The 22,219-nt window shown below is 36.5% G+C and overlaps 1 protein-coding gene across 1 annotated transcript; it reads right to left on the reverse strand.

The window, feature by feature from the left end:
- Window positions 1–4,480: 4,480 nt before the first annotated feature.
- On the reverse strand, window positions 4,481–21,983 carry STRAP (serine/threonine kinase receptor associated protein). Its single transcript, XM_047741891.1, has 10 exons — window positions 21,530–21,983; window positions 20,674–20,809; window positions 15,385–15,466; window positions 14,717–14,789; window positions 12,082–12,178; window positions 11,410–11,547; window positions 9,630–9,766; window positions 7,362–7,511; window positions 6,573–6,638; window positions 4,481–5,597 (listed from the first exon to the last, which is right to left on the reverse strand). Exons 1-10 carry the CDS (start codon window positions 21,639–21,641, stop codon window positions 5,536–5,538), a joined length of 1,053 nt encoding a protein of 350 aa, XP_047597847.1. The 5' UTR covers window positions 21,642–21,983; the 3' UTR covers window positions 4,481–5,535.
- Between the last annotated feature and the right edge of the window lie 236 nt (window positions 21,984–22,219).

The raw sequence follows: 22,219 nt of genomic DNA on the forward strand, positions 1-22,219 counted from the left end.
GCATCCTGATATAGTGGAAACTGAGTAGGTTCCAAAAGGTTCAAATCCCTTAATGTATCAGCAATTCCACTTAATAAATAGGTGATTCTAGGAATGTTACTACTCGTCTGTAAAATGGGGAGATCAAAATCCATATGCCTTGCAAAGCTGTTGAATGTGTGTAAAGCCCCTAAGAAACATTATTACATGTAGTAGATGCTCAACAAATGGAAGCTGTTACTGTCATTGTCAGGTTCACACAACAACTATGGGGCTAAATAGAAAAAGTAATCCCAGTCTTACTCCCCTACACCGAGTTGCCTCTCTGCTTTCTCAAGACACAGCTGTTGCTCAGTATTCTGAATGTGTCTAGATTCTACTCATTCTTATAATAGCATTTTTCCTTTATTTTTATTTTAACCTGGAAAAAGTGAAAAACAGGCCTTGGCAGACTGGAGTCCTTGCAGCTAGACCACGGTACTCCCAAGTGGAACATCAACAACTTCACAGAATATCAACATCATCCAAGGTCACTGTAACCATGATCAATCAACAAAAATAAGACCACGCGTACTCCAAAAAAACCATGAACCTGTCCAAACCACAAAAATGACAAAAACAGTTCCTATCCTGGCTAATGTAAGTAACTGTCACTTCTTTATCCTTCAGCTTGAACATAACCCTATAATTCTTGTATTTTAAGTAAGAATTAAGATGCCCTGTCAGGGTATTATCACTTCCTGCCAGTATCCAATCCAGAGTAATGTTCTGCTTCCTTGAACCTTCTCCAGATCATGTAACACGAGCTCAAATCCTATGTCATTTCAAACACTGTCTTACTGAGATATCTCACATTTCCACATGGTGAGTGTTCTTCCGTGTCCCAATAAATCCAATAAATCAAATAAACCTAATGTATGCAACTATAGGATGGTTCCTGTGGTCTTCAACTAGAAAGCACTGACGTCCCTAAAAGATACAAAGACAATAAATTTTGCTTTTTGGGGCAGATAGAACTCTAAGCCGAATTATAAGCCATTTCTTATATATCCACATATAATGTAAACTTACTAAAACAAATAAAAGCTGTGAAATCCTAACTTAGTTCAAACACCAGAATCCGGGTAGCCTCCTACAGCTGACATATTAGCAACATATCTGACAAAAATCTCTCAAGGACTTTTTCTAAAATTGACCTGTTGCTAATACTAATATGTAATTAATCTCTGTAGTTTGAAAATAAGTTAAATTGTCAGGATTCAGGATAGTAGGGATAGAATGCAAACGGTGAGGGGTTTTTTGCTGTTGTTGTTGTTGGACTTATTTGTTCCAAGTAAGCTCTGCCCAACATGGGGCTTGAACTCACAACCCTGAGATGAAGAGTCACATGCTCTACCAACTGAGCCAGCCATGAACCCCATGGAAAAAAACTTAATGGAGGAGGGCAACTTTCATTTTGTGAACTTCCCTTTTAAACTTACTGCGTTCTGAAACTTTTGAAGTATCCCTAAGGCAAGGCTTCTCAAAGAATGATCTGTAGTCTACCACGGCTACACTGGAACTTCCCAAGAGTTTTTCTCCCAAGACTAATGCAGTTTCTAGGCTTACCACGGCCCTCCTGAATCGGAATCTCTAGGATCCTGGAATCCATATTTTTAACAAGTTCCTTCACATGATGTTAATGTAACCTAATTGTAAGGAATCATCAACCCAGGGGCAGAGAAGAGTAAACTATGCATGCCAGTCTGGAGTTATGGCCAAAACTGGTTCTTACAAGAGTAAAATCCTTTCAAGTACTAAGTATTATTTTTCTAATCCATGCAAATTTTCTTACTTTTTTTAATATAACTTTTAAATTGCCAGATAGATTACTTGCCTTCCCTTCCCATCCCCATTCCTTCAGTTAAAATTAAAGCTCTAAGGATATATCACATTTATCTTGAAGCCTCAAGAACCTACAAGACCTGGGAGTTAGGAGTAATTCAACTGTTAACTTCCAAAGGGCATGGACCGTTTGTGTTTGGCTCTTGATAGGCCTAAAGTCTGGTGGAATCATTGCCCCATAGTAGTCACAGATGTATATTTGTTAGATGAACGATTGCATATTTCTAGCGGGGCTATTTTTCTTACAGTGGTAACAGTTTTATCTAGTCCAATTCCATTTGCCCATGATTTCGAAATGCATGCACAGATTCCTTAGGTAAATACTGACTTGGACTACGGATTATAACCAGTTTTTCTAAGTCAAAAGAGGGAAGGTGTAGAACTAGGCAAAAGTATGAATGTGAGAATTGACATACTTCAGAACTGGAAGGACATTTAGAGAGTATCTAACTTCCTACCTCACAGTGAAATAAGATAATAAGAATTATATTGAGTCTTTTATAGAAGCTAAATTTATTCAATTTAAGTAACAGTTCTTTATTCTGAGACTAGCTCTTTCACTACCAACTTGGATTTTTAAAAATCTTTTCTCTTATGAAGACTGTTTGTAGGGAAAAAAAATGTTAACCACCTCACTTGCCAAGTTTAAAGATTTTATTTTTTATTTATTTATTTGACAGAGAGAGACACCACAAGTAGACAGAGAGGCAGGCAGAGAGAGAGAGGGAAGCAGGCTTCCTGCTGAGCAGAGAGCCCGATGTGGGACTCGATCCCAGGACCCTGAGATCATGACCTGAGCCGAAGGCAGCGGCTCAACCCACTGAGCCACCCAGGCGCCCCACACTTGCCAAGTTTAGAAGCAAACCATTCTATCTTGCCCTGATCTATTCCTTTTTTTCTTTGATTGGTCCCCAAATCCCAAAGTTAGAGAATCACTGATAGAATAAATATATAATACTAAGTGCTTCCTACGAGTTAAGTTCTTACACTAATTATCAGTGTTTCAAAAAACTGTTAGGTATTTCAAAAGAAAATCTATGTGTGAGACCTACCATCTCCTTTTACAGAAAGAAACTAAGGCTCAGAGAAATTAGTCTAAGTTCTAGAGGGTGGTTTAAAATCCAGGCAATATAACCCTACAGACCATACAAGTGCTGTTCCCACTATCTTGTTGAAGCCAAACTCATTAGACCAGCCATCTAACCTCTGAAAGTCAGGTTTTCTGTATATAAAATGGGTGATATCTTACCTTCATTGGGTTATTGGAGATATTTTGATGTTCTATTCTATTATATAAAGTGATTCAACCTGTAAAGTATTATTACTGTTCATTAGCTATCATTTAGAGGCTCTGGCCTTGTTTCCACAGGTGAATTTGTTAGATGCCTCCTTTGTGCCTTCAGGAACTCTGTTGATTCTCAACTAGTCTAGGTGGAACTCTACCCACTGGCAATTGTGCATGCATTCTTGTAAAGAGAGAAGAGCTAAACCACCTGAGAATGGTCTTGCTCCAGTTATTTTTTTCCCTTAGGAATCCCCCTAGTATAAGAGTCAACAGGTACACTAACTTATATGGCAACTCAACAGGAATCACTTTTTGATTCAAAATATTAATCCTGATGTAAAACATAGGTAGCTACTAAAGAAATGTTCTCCCCTAGTCTGGATTTTCAATTCCCATTTTGTTGTTGCTCCTCCTAGAAAATTACATCTGTGTGCCCCACCCCTCTGCCCTTAGTCTCGAAGAAGAAAAGGCAGCTCAATTAATAATTCCACTGAAGTTGAACTACTAAAAATGTAACATCTTAAATTATAAATCATGGCATATATTTACCATACTATTTTATAGCCATTAAAAAGAATGCATTGAACTTTATTTACTGATTGGAAAAATTCTCAAGACAATTTACTGAACACACTCAATCCTGGTGTTTCTTGGGCGAAACCTCTGGATGATACTACAACTGAGAAGTAATGCCTGTGCTCTCGCTCTCTCTCTCAAATAAATAAAATCTTTAAAAACAAGTCAGCAGACAACTATTAAATGCTGCTGAAGGTTTAGTAAAACAAGAACAGAAAAGTGATTGGGTTAGAAACATAAAGAACAGTGGAGACTTTGACAAGTGCAACTTAAGTAGATATGTGCTTGACCTTTTTGCTTAATTCTACTAGAAAATTCTACCATTACATAGTGTGATAGGCAGACTAATGGCTTCCCAAAGATGTCCATGTCCCACACGCAGACACAAAAAAATTGTCCATGTCCTAATTCCTACAAATATGATCTTATATGGCAAAAAAAGTTTGCAGATGTCATTAAGAATCTTGAACTGGGGAAATTATCCACGTAAGTCCAATGTAGTCACACATATCCTTTAAAGTGAAGGAGGGTGTCACGAGAGTCCAAGATTTGAAGATACTAAGCCGCTGGCTTTGAAGACAGAGGAAACTTACTGTTTGCTTGGTTATTTCTTTTAAGGAAAGTTATCAAGGGTCATTCACAGATGAATAAGGAGACAAAAAGCAATTTGACAGAGACGTTATTCCTTGGTCTAAAGTATTTCCATTACTAGTTTAATATACCCCTCAAGTGTTAAAAAACAAGTACAAGTCTAAACCCAGTTGACCCACTTTATTAGAAGGTTGGTAAAAAGGTTTTTTGAACGCCATCTGCACTTGAAAGATAAAGTAAACATTGCAGAGCTACAATTATCCCAGTTTTATAAAATATTTTCTAACTGCATACAGACATACAGATACACAAAAGGGCCATTAATGCTCACTGAATTTTAACAGATTTGGGGGATGGTATGATTTTAAGTGATTTTCCTGCTTTCAGCCAATTCTGACTCACCTTATTTTTTTTCTTATAACTAGGCATGTGTCACTTAAGTCATTACTCTGAAAAATTTTTTAAGAAGCAGGTCAAGCATTTCTGTCCAATATTGGAGGAAGGTTTAAGTGCAAACCCAGCAAAAAACATGGAAATTTTAAAAATCCAGTACAAGTAACTGAATTTCAAAATTAGGAAACAATATGTTTACTAAAGATTGTTTAACCATATTGTCTTTTGATATAGTTATGATGAAAAAAAACTTCTCTGACAATTTCCATTTATAAACTCAAATCTGTATTTTTCCCAGGAAACAAACATTGTTTTGTTTTAGAGGCATTTTATTTAGACAACTAAAACAATTAGATGTTCAGAAGCAGTGTACAATGAAAGAGAAATCAAACCAATTACTTTATCACGTATTCCCTCTTTACAACTAAAGCAAAAAAAAAAAAAAAAAAAAAAAGGGCTTTCTGCTTTAAGGGAAAAGTCAGAAAAATAGGCCAATATATTTTTCTTCTCCATAATAACATAAACAGCTACAAGAACTCTAAGTGTAATAAGAGAAATTGGTTGTTGGCTCACACATATTCATTAAAAAGACAATAGGCCACCATCATACCACAAGGGCCTAATTCCACCTGCCTTCATCTGATACTCTTGCCTTTTCACGTACAGGTAACACCAAGTTAGTTCCAGCACTGGAGCTATTCATATTCCCCATTATTTACTGCTCATGTTTGCCTTAAGCAGAGAGTAACTCTGGGAGGCTGATGCTTTTCTCTGCTTGTTTGTTTTAGTCCATAACTTGTACATTATCTGTGGCATATGCCCAATGCTCAGGCCTTCACTTCAGGAGTTGAACTATAGATGGAATCTGAATTCTCTGAAGCAATTTCTTCTGTAATGAAAAAATAACAACAACGATGACCACATTAGTCAACTTAATAAAGAAAATTTCTGTGTAAATTTCTGTGTTAAACACATTTCTGTGTAATGAAGGAATAAAAAGATTTTTTCAGTGTGCTGGTGAGGGGAGGCAAGAGAGAACAAGGGCACATACCATTCATGACTAGACTCAAGCCACTGAAAGTGCAATGAAAAAATAGTTCATCTTTTCACCCATCAAACTCTTTTACACCATAACTTCCCAGGGCCCCCTTTTCTGGGCTAAGCTTTCAGTGATTCCAACTATCTAATAAGCACTGAATTGAAGTGATATCTTCAAAGATTTGGCCCCCTCCTTTATTTATTCAAGTTTCAAACAATATTTTATGATCGATGTATCTTACAATCTGTAATTCTAGATCTGGGAAACAATACTTGGTACACAGTAAGTGCTTAATAAATGTTAAATAACAAACACAACTGCTTTTTTATCTTATCAAATTTGCTTTTTTATCTCAGCGACTGCCTCCTTAAGTTAGACTCCAAGTACTGTAACGGTAACCACCTCAGATCCACACTACATCTCGACCGCTACTATGCAGTGGATACTTATTTATTTTATAAACATGCATATAAAAATATACATATATAAACTTCCCATTGTTTAAGTATGTTCATGTTTAATAAATTTCTTTCGCCAACAAGTAAAACTCACCTAACACTTCAATTTTTTTTTTTTTAAGATTTTATTTAGTTATTTATTTGACAGACAGAGATCACAAGTAGGCAGAGAGGCAGGCAGAGAGAGAGGAGGAAGCAGGCTCCCCGCTGAGCAGAGAGCCCGATGTGGGGCTCAATCCCAGGACCCTGGGATCATGACCTGAGCGGAAGGCAGAGGCTTTAACCCGCTGAGCCACCCAGGCACCCCCCTAACACTCCAATTTTAAAGCCCCCAGGACTCTACAAAAGTTCATTCATTGGTATTTACCTAGCTCTTCTTCTGGTGTCTCTGGAAAACTGATCTTTGGCTTTGCCAGCTCACCACTATCTTCTTCTATGAAATGAAAAGCGACCATGATTACGTCAATTACAATATTATCAATAACTTCCAGTATTTAATTAGTAAGAAGAGTACACCAACACTATTCTAAGCAATGAGCTACCAAACCTAATAAGAACCTCCTCTTTTTTAATAACTGTGATTCTAAAAGAGTATGTCTTTCCTCAAAGTTCACTTTTAAGTTCATACCAAACTACTTTGGGATCAATAAGTATTTTTATTAAAAACATGTCCACCTTATTAGTAAGGATCAGTGAGTAACACCACAAATTAAATACATTTACTCAGAAATTCTTTATATTGTCCTCCAGCAAATTTTGAAATAGGTCCACATCATTCATCAAATGATCTAGTATAAAAAATTCAGGAACAGAAAATACACATACACACACAGAACAGAAAACACAACAAAAAAATCTAACCAAAGTAACACAGTAGCCAATTTATAATTATGGGCTTCTCTGTTTAAACTGTTATTATGTAATCTAAATTAAAATCTATACAGGACAAAAACAGAGAAATAAAATTAATGATGAAAAATGACATAAAACTATGAAGCTTAACTCGATACTTTTTCATTTATTTATTTATTTTTTTAAGTAAACTCTGCCAACATTAGGCTTGAACTCACGACCCTGAGATCAAAAGTCACATGTTCCATCAACTGAACCAGCCAGGTACCCCCTTAACTTGATAACTTTGAATACAAATTCTTACCAGGAAGTACACATTTCCAAAGGCCGTATGTTTTTCCTACCACAGTTTGCCATAGTCTCAATGTTCCATCCTCAGAACCACTGGCATAGAGTTCTCCATCAGGACTAAATCTCACACAGTGAATAGGACCAAAGTGTCCTTTGTAGGATTCTGAAAAAGAGAAGGGCTATTATATAATTTAATACTTAAATGTTGGTTAAGTATTGATTGATACACTAAGGAAAATACTATCTGTACTATTTGGAAAATGTGAAATCCTTAAGTGCAAACTCAAAGAACTAAACTTCATTAAAAATAAAGTGATTCTTTTTTTTTTTTTTTAACATTTTATTTATTTGACAGACAGAATACAAGTAGGCAGAGAGGCAGGCAGAGAGAGAGAGAAAGGGAAGCAGGATCCCTACTGAGCAGAGAGCCTGATGCGGGGCTCGATCCCAGGACCCTGGGATCATGACCTGAGCTGAAGGCAGAGGCTTTAACCCACTGAGCCACCCAGGCGCCCCCCAAAATAAAGTGATTCTTATCACAAAGTGGTACATAACATTTCTCTGTAAAATTACCCTCTTCCAACTGCAGCACATATTACGATGTCATACTGTCCCTCTTTAAAAAAAAAAAAAAAAAAAAAAAAAAAAGAGGTTTCACATCCAAAAATGGGTGAAGGAAGGGAGTAAATTCTACAGAAAGCAGATCTAAAGTCTGTCAGTTCGATCCCAATTTCCACATCCAAAAATCAAGGCCTATTTACCAGGGAACCAATTCTTATTATGACTACAGAGAGCCACCAGATGGAGCTCTTTTACACACTCTGCCTCTTAATTTCCTACCAGACTAGCTAGGGTCTATTAGTCATTCTGTCACATAGAACATGAAGATACAAGATCAATGCCTTAAATATTTTGTTGAAGAATCAAATGAGAAAATGTACAGATCAGTCATAGTGTTGTTCTGTTTAAGTCATATCTTTATTTATAAACTTTCCTCTTCTATTTTCTAATGCCTTATCACCTTTGTAGTTTTCCAAGTCTTTACTATTTACTAGACCAATGGTTGCTTCTATTCTGTTTTCAGGTCCATTCAACTCAAGGACCCTCATCTTTCCGCACCTCTGTCCAACCAGTGCATATCAAGAGAGTATTATCACAAGAGTACAAATTTTCATGCGAGTACAAAGAATGAGAGGTTTGGTATAGTGTTCACCGTGACCATAGAGCTCAGGCAAATAATTTATTTCTTTTTCAAAAAAGATAAAAAAAAAATGGCCAAAATATTCTGAAACTTTGAAAACTGACATTAAAGATAATAAAACAGGTCTCTCATTTAAAAGTCTCATATTCAAACAACAAAGGATGAACCATAAGCAATTATAATATATTCCATATGGCCCATTCACCAAACTTCCACTTCTCCAACCCAAATCCATTAGTTTCCCAAAGAAACAAAACATAAGGTTGCCTTTTGTTTTTTTTGTATATAATTCTAACAAGCTAAATTTCATTGGGTGATAAAGCAGGACAGCTAGACAAAGCAGCAGCTTACAGAAAAAGAAATTATAAAAACTAAATATAATAGTTCAAAAAGCAAATTCTGTGAAGGGTAGAAGTAGATACCAAGAACCATGATTATGACATACCTAGTCAATCAGATAAATGTAAAATTAGGATGTACATTTACTTCAAATTCATCTTACATGCACTTCCCCTCCCTTTATGAAGGACTATTATGAAAGTGAAACAAAAGTCAGATTCCAAAAAAATCCAAACAAAATCCCCTCCAATTCAGATGCCTAAGGTGTCCCTGTAATATACCATAGCTGTTACATATATACCACTATTACATACATGTCCACACTATTCTCTACAGAGCTTAGAGATTCTCATATTGGCAAAGAGGGGAGCCAGGTAGATGGGCTACATACCAGCACTACATTTCAGAAAGAACAAATACCCTTATACCTGTTTAGCAAGATTTTGATGTAAGAATGCCACCTCCTACCGCCAATAAATATACTGCACCATTGTACAGACTATCAGAATACAATGAACTTACATTAAAAGGACAAGGGTCTGGCATTGAGGGTCTGGCATACTTTGTTTACAGCTCTATAAATATTTCTACCGAAAGTGGAAAAAAATCCTCTCCTTTTTTCACTTAGAAATAGCAAGCTTTAGTTAGTGAGCTGAAAAATTTGCTAGGTGTTAATTACTGAAACCCAGCATTTGATAAATGTAACCCATATCATTTTAAAGAAGGAAAAAGAGAACTCACCTAATTCTTCTCCACTATTATAATCATACTTATAAAGTTTAAAGTCTTCACCACCTGCAACAAGAAATTCTTTCTCAGGGTGAAGAGATGCAGAATTGATGGTTGCAGGAGCTTCAAAGGACTTAATTGGGTCCAAACTGGAAAATAATTTAAATAATATTTATAAATTTTGAATACTACATAAATAATATCAGGAAATAATCAGTTACTTTTAAACTCTTCCTAATTTCTGAAACCCAAGAAATAATTGTATCTTCATCTAGTCAAACATAAATAGTGATGTTTAAAAAACAAAAACAAAAACAGAGACAAAAACAAAACAAAACAAAACCCCTCTAAATAATATTAGCAAATAATGTCCAGAAAGATACTATGCCCAAGTGGAATTCATTTCAGGAATACAAACACACTTTGTGCAGTGAATGCTTTCCTGGAAATGACTGTGCTGGCTAATTAACAACAGTTTGGCTAATATATGCAGATTTTTGCATTTTAAGAAATTTAATTCTGTATTGTTTGATTTTTCCATGACAACCACACATTATCTTTAAGAACAGAAAATGTTTTATAGTAAGTAACATAATGTATTATTTATACATTATTCTCAATTGCTAAGAATTTATAAGCTTCTACAACAAAACCATCAATACCACAAAAATATAAAACTGCTAAAGAGGATTCTGTTTTTACAATTGAACTTTTTTTTTTTTTTTAAAGATTTTATTTATTTATTTGACAGAGAGAGATCACAAGCAGGCAGAGAGGCAGGCAGAGAGAGAGGAGGAAGCAGGCTCCCTGCCGAGCAGAGAGCCCGATGCGGGGCTCGATCCCATGACCCTGGAATCACGACCTGAGCTGAAGGCAGAGGCTTTAACCCACTGAGCCACCCAGGCGCCCCTACAATTGAACTTTTGAAAGAATAACCAAATCTGAAACTATAGCTATATAATAAAAATCAATGCATACAAACAGCTTCACATGAACATCAATGAGTTTGGACATCAGCTCTTTTCAAGGAATTTGATACATAATTTAGTAAAACCAATAATGCAATATGCCAAGCAAAAATATTTTCAAACAACTTTTAATAGCTAAGGATAGTTTAAAAAAAATTAAAATTACAAAGTCCCTAATAACTGAAAAAAAAAAAATACCCATACAAATATACACATATAATGTTACACATGTGCAACGAAGAAAAAAAGACTAAAGGAAAATACAACTACCATTAACATTCTGGCATCTATGGTTGAAGAAGAGTGGGTAAATTTTTTTGAATTATCTTTTTCAAATTTTCAACAAAGGCATTTAACTATATTTATAGTCACAAAACAAATTAAACCTGCTTTTAAAAAACATCATTAGGTCTACACAAACTTCGGAATAGAAGAAAAAAGTCACTATTTCTCTGAAATTGTAAAGGGAAAATTAAGAAGAGAATCAAGATCACTGTGGCTTTATACAGTGATGAACATTAATTATAACACCAGTCTAGGGATGCTTTTAAGAAAAATATAATTTAAAAAGAGAAAATTTTAAAGTTACTAAATTTACCAATAACATCCCCTAAATATTGGAAATTAACTGGATTAATTTCTCAGTATATCAAATACTTAAAATATACATTATTAATGATATGGAAACATTTTCCCCATATTATATAGTATAGGCCAAGATCTGCCTTGTTAAAGAGTTAAATACCTTTCACATGTGCCTTCCTATTTTTAAGTTACAAAAAAAAACAAAAAAACAAGCAAAAAAAGGTATTTCTTGGACATACCTTACTGCACTATGAAAAGCAATAGATCGTCCGTAAGTTATTACCAAGATCTCTCCCTCAGGAATATATTCCATACTGCTAACAGACATATTAAAATTTAGAGATTTCACTTCTGTCATGGTAGCATGATCCCAAAGGCTGCAAAAAAGGAAGAGGAAAATATGGTGGTATTTACTCATTCAAGAAAAAAGCTTAATTCCTAATTATATCTATAGATTAAGCAATGAAGAATAATCACAGTTGTAATAAAATCTCCTCTATTCCAACTCATACGTTATAGATGACACAGAGAAATTTGCGGTTCCTATACAATATTAAATGTATGAATCTGATGATGGCTATATATATGCCCACAGGAAAAAACATCAGGTGCCAGCATACAGAATTGTGTATACAATTTCGAGAATTTCATGGACCTCTCTGTAGCCAGCTTGTTCACTGAATCAGGTTAAGAGCACAAGCTTATAAAGATGTAATTTTAATTGTCTTGTGGATTCTGCTCCAGGTTTTCAACAGTAAATGGTCAGCATCTAAAAAATGAAACCTATGTGCAGCTTAAGTTTCAATGTTTAGAGATAATTCTTCCTACATACAGTTATGAGAAATATTTAAAATATAAGCACTAAGGTCAAATATTTTTCAACTTTAAATTACTAAAGAAAAATTACTTACCGGACAGTTTTATCATCAGCTGAAAGAATCTGTTTATCCTCACTGCACCACAAAGCTTTTTTAATACCAGAGGTGTGACCGCTGATTTCCTTAGGTTCTTAAAATGAAACAATTTAAAATACATTTGTTAATATTTGTTTTTTTTAAACTGAGCAATACTGGAACAACTAAATATGTAAAAAGAAAAGCACACTTTAAACTGTAATTTTTCAAAGCTCAACACAATAAAAACCTACTGTTTCCAAAGAATACAGTAAGTTTTTCTACACTGGAACAAAAATTTATCTGCATGACAAAGAACCCAAGAACAATGCTGCTATATGTATCTGGGAGTAAATACATCACTCCCTCCAGGCTCTGTTTCTGCTTTCAAAAGCATTATGGAATAATGCAATGAAATAAAAGAAGCTAATCCAACATTATCACTAACACTGGGACCCTTGTCCAAGCCACTATTGATAGAAACAGGAAAAAAGAGGGAAGTAGAGGCTGAGAGGAGAAAACAAGAATAAAATGCAATGCAGTAATTCCCAAGAATATTTCTACATTGACAGCAAAGAATTAAAACAAACAAAACAGGAACTTGTCTCTGTTGGAGACTTTCCCTTCAAAGGATTAAAAAAAAAAAAAAAAAAAGAACCACCATTCAGTGTTATCTTTGGGCAAAAGCAGATGCTGGAGGCAAAGCCATTCAACAACTACTTTGATTTTGGGCAAGTTACTTAATCTGCTGAAGCAAAGGTTACTTAACCCTTTCATTTCTTCATCTGTAAAAAGGGATGACAACAGTTACAACACCTCATAGTTTGAGTATGAGGATCAAATGAGAATACACATCGAGGGGCACCTGGGTGGCTCAGTGGGTTAAGCCGCTGCCTTCGGCTCAGGTCATGATCTCAGGGTCCTGGGATCGGACCCACATTGGGCTCTCTGCTCGGCGGGGAGCCTGCTTCCTCCTCTCTCTCTACCTGCCTCTCTGCCTGCTTGTGATCTCTGTCTGTCAAAATAATAAATAAAATTTAAAAAAAAAAAAAAAAGAGAGAATACACATCAAAGGGTTCTAACCTGGAGTCTGACATACAGTAAAAGCAGTTAATTGCTATTATTTCCATCGCCAGCACAGTGGAAGAGCCACTTTCAGAAAGTAGCTGAGAAAGGCAAAAAATGAAAAATGTCTGCCCAAGGCCTGAACTGCCTTGCTGAGTCAGAAAAACACACTGATGGATGTCCGAGGACTTTGTTATGTTTTGGCACAAAGTTATCAAAGAGAATAAAGAGAAATAGCTCCAGGTGCCAATGAAGAATCATCTATAAATGTAGTCTGTTTGCTCATCTCAGAAATGCTTTTAGGAAAGAGCCTATCTTGAGAATAACTGCTTAATATCCAATATAGCTTTGACTTTCCTACAAACTTCTGAAGTTCAGATTCATGAATAAATAATACCCACGATACAAAATGTAAGAACACAAAATAAAAAAGACAAAATCCTGCTCATCATAATCTGGTAGCTTCTGAAATATGTATTATATGTTATGTGTCTAGAAAAGCATTAAGATACCACAAAAGAGATGAATATATGGACCAGGAAAGAAAAGGCATCTTTTCCAATTTCTGTGCAATAATAGAATTCATAAAGGAAATAAATTTCACCACCAAAAACTTACTAACAAAATTTAAAAGCAAACAACAAATTAGAATATAATAAAGAATCTTAAAACCAGAAGAAGATGATGAACATCACAACAGATAAATTGGCAAAGGGCATAAATAGACTATTACAAAGAACACACTAAAACAGTAGTCAACAGTATTTTAATCTCATGAATAATTTTTTTTTCAAGTTCACATTAACATCACAGAATCATTTTTCTCCTATTAAATTGGAAAAGACAAAGTTAGCTACCAGTGTTTGCTAAAACAGGTAAGGTACAGATATTTATTTTTATACTTTGGTATTACACTTTGGTAACACCTACCAATGTCTTCCAAGTACACCTCCTTTTTGTCCCAACAATTCTATTTCTATGTAGTCATTCTATAGAATAATCGTGGAAATATCTGCAACTATAAGGCAGTTAAGCATAACACCGCTTATATTTAATATTTGTAAACAGCCCAAGCAGGCCACAGTAAGAGACTGGTTAATCCATTTGACAGAATATTTAAAGACATGAAAAAACTGTAATTTTTTTAAATTTTAAAAATTCTTCTGATTAGCTAATATATTCATATGGTTCGAAAATATGAACAAAATATGCACACACTAAAATTCTCACCCTTCTCACCTTCTACAGACAACCATTCCTTCTTGCCAAAAAGTAGTAACACTGTCATACCTTTTTAAACTTAAATGATAAAAACTTAGCAAGATAAATTTTGCATTTTTAAGATAATGATACAAGCGCAATGTAGTAACATTAGAAAAAGATAACTGCACAGAAAAAAAGACTGGAAGACTATGAACCAAAAATTAAAAGATATTAATAGTGATTAATAATGGATGATAAATTGTTTTCATTTTTCTTTGTGACTATCTTTAATTTCAAATTTGAGTACTGAACATGATTCCTTTAATCAAGAAAACGTATTTAAATTAAAAGAAAATATAATATAACACATATAAATTACACTTACCTGCTTCAGGCTTGTTCAAATCATATATGCGTAACAGCTTATCCTGTCCCCCAGTTAACAAGTAATTACTATCCTGAAAACACACACAAGCCAACTGTTAGCAGAGTAAGCCATTTTAATAGCTATTATTTCTTTGAAACTTCAACACCAACTAAAATACAAATAAAGTTTGCAGACATCACAAAGAGATGCAATAAATGCCAATTACTTCTGAGAGAATACTAGAGAACATTTATCTTTCTTATAACTGCCAAACCTTTTAAGCTCTACGGTTCAAATGTATTACCCACCGGTTCAAATGTATTACCCACCTACAACAAGAATTTTCTCCATCTGCCCTGCTCCTGCCCTGATCCCCTACCTTCTAAGTAACACTTCTTTGATGATCTCAAATATATCCTCTCTCTTCTGAAAGTAGTAAGGAAACATTATCTGCACATTTTAGATGCTTGTTGCTACTTATGGAAAAGTGATCCAAGAGTTCCATGGTATTTTAGGAGTAACCAAATAAATCAATTTGTACAGCTTAATTTGCAATTAAATCATATATAAGCCATATACACCTTCTATCCCCCACCAAATATACAAACCAATCAAATATACAACCATTATTACGTCCTATAATAACAGCAATTTAACTCCCTAAAATAAATTCTATTTTCTGATACCTGCGTAAAATCCACAGTCTTGACAATGTGTTTATGAGCCAGGGTCATCAATTCATCTCCTGAGACAGCATCCCACACTTTGCTGAAAGCAAAATGTAAAATTAAAAGATAAATATAATGGCAATTTTGATAACCAAATAAAGTTAAGTATACGAAGTTATACAAATGACTAAGTCTCCCATTATCTCTAACATCCCTCATTGTTAAGATACACTTGACTAAATATTTCAATGATTCTAAAGGAAATTTACCTGTAGAAGTCATATAACAAATCTTATTTTGACAATGGAAAAGACCTACAAATTTAAGTAAATGAGAACCATGAACCAGCCCATCCTTACTTTTAAGCCTACAGCCATAATATCCTTTTAGCAAGACTGTAAAGCATTTTTTTTAAGATTTTGTTTATTTGGCAGAGAGAGAGATCACAAGTAGACACAGGGGCAGGCAGAGAGAGAGGGGGAAGCAGACTCCCTGCTGAGCAGAGAGCCCAATGAGGGACTGATCCCAGGACCCTGGGATCATGACCTGAGCCGAGGGCAGAGGCTTAACCGACTGAGACACCCAGGCACCCCAAGACTGTAAAACACTTTCATCAATTTTAAATTTCATCTTTCCAATTTGTTTCTCTATTCTCATATACATGCAAACAAAAGAAAAAAGAATGAAAAACAAAAAATCCTAAAAAAAAACTTATAGGAGAATGAAAGGCCCTAATACAGGTTACATAAAATTTTAAGTCAAGGCAGTGATGAAAAAAATATTCTCCCCATCTCTTCCTCAAAGTTGACTCTTAAAATTCTCAAATTCTAATCCAATTAACTTACCCCCAAAATATCAGCCTTTATTATATAATGCTAACACAGGATTTTTAACCTTTCAACTGTTTTTCTGACACCCTCAACCCAAAATCTATGTGTGTCTATACACATACATATGTATGCATTACATCAGGGGATAATGATTAAATAATACATTAGAAAAATACTGTAAGGGGTTCTCCCAATAAAAAAGACTAAAGAAGAAAAAAAATGTTCATTTTATAACAGAAGAGGTAACTGAAAAATAAACAAGAAAACTTCACTTACTGGGAAAAGAACTGTTAAGAGTGAACAAGCTATACTCCATGAAGATTTTCGTTTTAATATAATTGGCATTTATTTTTTAAAATAAAGGGAATAATAAAGAGGGGTGGGGGAGCACATGATCAAAGTAGTATCATCCAGGAGGGCCCAACAGATCTATAGCCTTTTCCCTCCTATTTAGAAGCACTACTAAAACTGAAGAGAACACTCTGACACAGCATGCTCCAGTCACTTATACTACTTTGTACTTTGACATACATTATTCACACTTAAACACTTAAGAGTCCTAAAAAGAGCTTACAGCCCAAAAAATATTCTGGAATAACCTAAATGTTTTCAATCTCCGGGCATGAAACTGATATTACCTAACTGTCTGCAGGGCTCAAATCAGGACAGTGAGGCATCATTAACAGTATCCTTTCCTCAGGTAACCCCGCAGCATTTATCTTCTGCACAACTCATGAAGTACTTGTCACCTCCCTAAACTACTGACCCATCTTATATCCGGTTTCATGCATGTAATGATTAATGCTATCTGTTCAATACTTTTCATATCCTGAGAACAGACTTATCTCAAGTCTCAAAAGAGGAGCTGCTTAACTTTTTTAAAGGATTAACAAAAAATTAGGCTTTTCTGGGTGAAAAACATTGCCTAGCTATTGTAACATGTTGACTAAGTCATCAAAAACACCACCTTCAATTTATCAACAACCTTATTCAGAGAAAAATGGATCTCTCTATGGTCTTTTAAAAGAAAGAAAAGTGATCATACTCTTTGGTTACCTATAGACTTCAGGGTCCAACTCCAGATCTATTTAATTATCCTCTGGAACAGAGCACAATAATCTCTATTTTGGCACTCCCTCTAGATGATTTTAATGAGATGAAAGTGGAGATGCTAAGAAGAGGATCATGAGAAATAAAGCTTATATTAGCTTCATAAATTTAAAGATAGTAAGAGCAGGGAGTTTCATACAATAGTGTACTACTTATCACCTGACTCAACTGCCTGAATTTACCTCAAGATAGCATTCCCAACTGACCCACAGAGCAGCTCTGAATATATTTGCTCCATAAGAGCAAAATTCACTTCTACATAAACATAACATTCATGAATTCTCCAGGAAACATAAGAATGGGGGAGGGGGAAGAACTTCCTAAAAATTATTTATACCAACTACAAGTCATCAGGTTAAGTTGAGGACGCTATTCTTTAGCTGGTTCAAGGTCCATAACAGCAAGCTCTATATAAATCGTTATAAGAGAATATACATAACACTCCCACTCCTAAAAGAGAGACACTGAACAAGTGAGAAGTAAGACTCTGCTACTATTTACTGAGCAGCTACTATGCAAAGATGCTATGCTGGACTCCAAGGATGTAAGTGGAAAAAGATCTCTCAAATCCTCTCAATAACCATGTGGTCTTACACCCATTTTAAGATACCAAAGCCGAAGTTTTAAGAAGCAACCCATGACCAAACTAGAAACACAAAGCATAGCTAGCACATCAACTCAGGCCTAACCAAAGTGAATGCTTAAATCTTTTCACCATGATAAAGCAGGAAATAGTGGGGTGCGGGGAGGGGTGACCAAAAGCATTTCCTCTTAATATTTAAATCTACTCAACCTTCCTTGCACAAAACCAGAACATTTCATGGCCTTAGCCACATAAGTTCCAAAATGACAAATACGAATTTGATCTAGTGGGAATGATAGCTATCATCCTTACCTTACACACATAACACTTACATACTCATTAGATTTTAGGTAATGTTCTAAATATTAGAAATATTTTGGGGCGCCTGGGTGGCTCAGTGGGTTAGGCCGCTGCCTTCGGCTCAGGTCATGATCTCAGGGTCCTGGGATCGAGTCCCACATCGGGCTCTGTGCTCAGCAAGAAGCCTGCTTCCCTCTCTCTCTCTCTCTGCCTGCCTCTCCGTCTACTTGTGATCTCTCTCTGTCAAATAAATAAATTAAAAAAAAAAAATCTTTAAAAAAAAAAAGAAATATTTTAATTCATTTAATATTCACAACTGACATTAAAGTACTATTTTTTTTTTTGATAAGTACTATTTATATTCTTATTTTTACAGATGATGACACTAAGAGGTTAAATGAATTCCCAAGGTCATAGGATTTGAGTACAGAATCAGGATACAGGGCTCACACTCACACAGGGCTACTTATAAACATAGACACTGAGACTAGAAATGTTAAAACAACACTGAATACCTACCCAGAGTCATGTCCTGGAATGTGGGACTTGGGTTATTAATGTTCTGTAAGTGACCTAAATAAAGATAACTGTTCCTCTGGCAGTAAGATACAATGCTGACTACTCTTCCCCAGACTCAATATATTAAGTATTTAAAGTGCCATATTTTTCCACCCCTTTTTCACTCTCCATTTCAGAGGCCGTTATCATATGCAGTAATTTTTGTCTACTTCTTTATCTTCCCAAGGACTGTATTATCACTTGATCAAACGTACAAACCAAAAGTCTTCACAGATTTTACAGACACAGGCATCTTTCCCAACAAGCTTTTGTACAAGTCTCTTAAAAATCAGGGCAAGACCATGAGGCAGGAGGTGACAGAGCATTCTGCTCAAGTAATTAACACTGACAGGGCCCAGAAATAAGGTTAACAAAAATGTATCCTTTCAGAATTGCAATTCAAAAGCTTGTCTTTTTTTAAAGCTGTTTATAGCATCTAACATCTTGTTGCATTTAAAACCTAATTATATTTAATTTTAAATACCACTTTATTAACTACTAACTTATCACAGCAGACTGGGACCTAGTTTCAATAATGATCAATGTATTTTTAAAACCTACCTACCAAATAAATAAATAAGTAAATAAATAAAATCAACCTACCAAACCTCTGAAATCTAGAGTTGAAAATCCCGATTTCTACCTTTGTTATAGAATCAATGACATTCATTCCCAATGATAATGTTCCTACTAGAATGAGCAAAAAATAAACTTTGGAGGAGATGAAGGGGGACAAAAAGCTAAACTCATGGGTATCAGATGCCAAGTGTTCCAGAAGCAAAATGAAGATCTATCATTCACCCATTCTTTGCCCTGTAGTTTAGAAAACTTCTAGTTATTTACTCAACAAACATAAGGTATTAAATAAGCCAGAGAATATAAAAAATAGAACCTGACCTCAAAAAGCAAGAACACATAAATTAAGTATTATAAAAGTGCTAGAGGGGCACCTGGGTGGCTCAGTGGGTTAAGCCTCTGCCTTTGGCTCAGGTCATGGTCCCAGGGTCCTGGGATCGAGCCCCGCATCGGGCTCCCTGCTCTGGGATCATGATCCAAGCCAAAGGAAGCTGCTTAACCAACTGAGCCAACCAGGCACCCCCCCAGGCCAGTGATTCTAAGGCTTAACATCAGAACCCACTAAAAGAACTTTAGGAAAGAAAAAATGATGTTCGGGATTCCATCCACAGGCCAATTAAATCAGAATTTGTCAGACACATGCATCTGAGTATTTTAAAGCTTCTCAGGTTATATTTGGGTTCACTCAAGGTCATGAACCACTGAAACTGCAGAGGAAGGCCAGAAAGATCATTAGAGAAGTGACATGAAATTTGTTTTTAGGAAGACTATTGAAGATGAAAAGACGGAAAGGTACTAGTGGTAGAGACATAAAAAACATCATAGGAGACACTCTGCTGGTAGAATCAACGTAGACATAAGAGAAAAAAATCAAGAATATTTAAATTTCAACCTTAAAAAACTTAGAAAATAAAGAGTAACTGAGTTTAGGAGTTTTAAATATGGGTAAAGCCAGTTAACAAAACCGGAGTGAGAGAAGGCTAAAATCTAGGCCATCAGCACTAGGGCATCACAGAAGAGTGTGACACCACTCAGGAAGCACATGTTGAGCATTTTCAAGCATGACCTCCAGGATTCATTATGTAGACTGCTTGTCAATAAGGCAGATTCCTCGGTCCCAATCCAGACATACAGATTAAGTCATTTAAAGTCTCTGAAAATTGATGAGAACCACGGAAGAGGAACAAAAGCAAGAAGGACCAGAGTAGAATTTTAGTGAGGTCAAACATCATGTACTCTATATGGTAGGCATTGGGGCAGAATTTTATGAATAACTGAGGCTGAAGATCTGAGGACTTCACAACACAACCCGTGGAGATCTTCCAAACTGGCTGATTTGGCTATACTTACGCAGTGAAATCTGCAGCTGCTGTAGCTGCTTTAGTGGCATCCTTATTCAATGTTGCACCCCAAACAGCACCCTTATGACCCAAAAATGTTCCAATCCAGTCTCCTGTATCTCCCTGGCGGAGCATAGGTTTCCCGTCTAAAACACATTTAAAAAGACGTGTGATTTAGAAGTTCGAATCACTTAAAATCTAAGACTCAAACATAAAGTGATCGTGTTAAATAACAAAGTGTTAAAATGCTTTTGTTGTGTAAGTGTTCTCATCCACTGGGGTCACTAAAAAACGTCCAGAAATAAATTAACTGAAGAGCTGAGCCAGACATTCTCATTGAAGCATTTGTAATTCGGTGGGAAGAATATTGATCTGCATCAAAATAACCTAGATTTGAGTCTTATTTTGGACAAACTTCTTAACCTGAACCTCGGTTTCCAACTGAAAAAATGGGGTTAATACCACAAAAGAATGTCCAGTAAAATAAAGGCAATACCAAGTCTGTAAAAAAAGATAAGATACTACTTCGCCTGGCCTATTTTCTCCATTCCCCACATCCTTGAATGATTATTTACAGTATATGATGGCTGGGGCGTCTAGGCAAGGGTACAGTCCCGCTTCTCCAGGGCCAAAAAGTAAAAGTAAAATGAGAGGCTTAAGTTGGGGGCAGTACTTAGGCTCGTCAATCGGAAAAGCCTCCCTTGGCTCCAGCTGCAGAATTCCCTAATACACCGTTTTCCCCATCAGACCCCTGTTGGCCCGGATCTCAAAGACTGAGGTCCCGCTTCCGCACGGGGAATACCCGCCACTCTACCTTCCGGCCCAGTCCTAGCCTTCAGGGACCCGGATCCAGGGGCCCAGCTCACCTTTGCAAGCGCTGATTAAGAAATAGCCATAGGGCGTGATGCCACTGAAGGCCAAATCAACCACAGGCCGCGTGTGGCCCGAGCAGGTGAGCGGCGTCTGCCTCATTGCCATGGCGGCAGCGAACCGAGCGATCCCGCTGCGGAGCCGAGGGTCGTCTCGTCTTTTCTTTCCTCCGCCGCAGCCTCTGGCTCAAGGCCCCCGCCCTGACACTGGCGGCTGGGACTGGGCCAAAAAAAAAAAAAAAAAAAAAAAAAAAAAACAGGAAAAAGAGACCAATCGGGTAGGACCGAGGTCAGGAAAGGGTTGGGGATGGGTCAGGGAGTCTGCGACGGGCGACCGACAGCCGCCAAGGGAGGGAGAGGGAAGGAGGGAGGAAAGTAGGGAAGGGGGAGAACCGGAGAACCGGCGGCCACGACCCGCACCGTCCACACCGGTACTGGCAGGAAATGACGATCCCAATGACGCCAAGCGTCCGTCGGAAGTGACGATCTAGCGAGGAGGCAAGTTAGCCCCGTCGCAGAGCGCATGAGGACAGCAGCGCGCAGGCGCGAAATCGGCACACGTTGGGCACGTGACGCTAGGCCCACGCCGGTTACGTCTGCCTGGAGGAATTCTAGACTCTCGGGTGGGCGCCCCCGTGCCCAGCTCTGACAAGCCACAAACGGTCTTTCTGTCTTCGGGCGGAGTTT

Source organism: Lutra lutra, chromosome 8 (genome assembly GCF_902655055.1).
Source record: "Lutra lutra chromosome 8, mLutLut1.2, whole genome shotgun sequence".
NCBI classification, from domain to species: domain Eukaryota; kingdom Metazoa; phylum Chordata; class Mammalia; order Carnivora; family Mustelidae; genus Lutra; species Lutra lutra.

Coding starts and splice junctions, on each gene's coding strand:
- STRAP (XM_047741891.1), bottom strand. CDS start 21,641: ATGGCAATGAGGCAGACGCCGCTCACCTGCTCGGGCCACACGCGGCCT. Junction 20,810..21,529: donor CTTAATCAGCGCTTGCAAAG/GTGAGCTGGGCC, acceptor AATGTGTTTTAG/ACGGGAAACCTATGCTCCGC. Junction 6,639..7,361: donor TTGGAAATGTGTACTTCCTG/GTAAGAATTTGT, acceptor TTCATTTCATAG/AAGAAGATAGTGGTGAGCTG.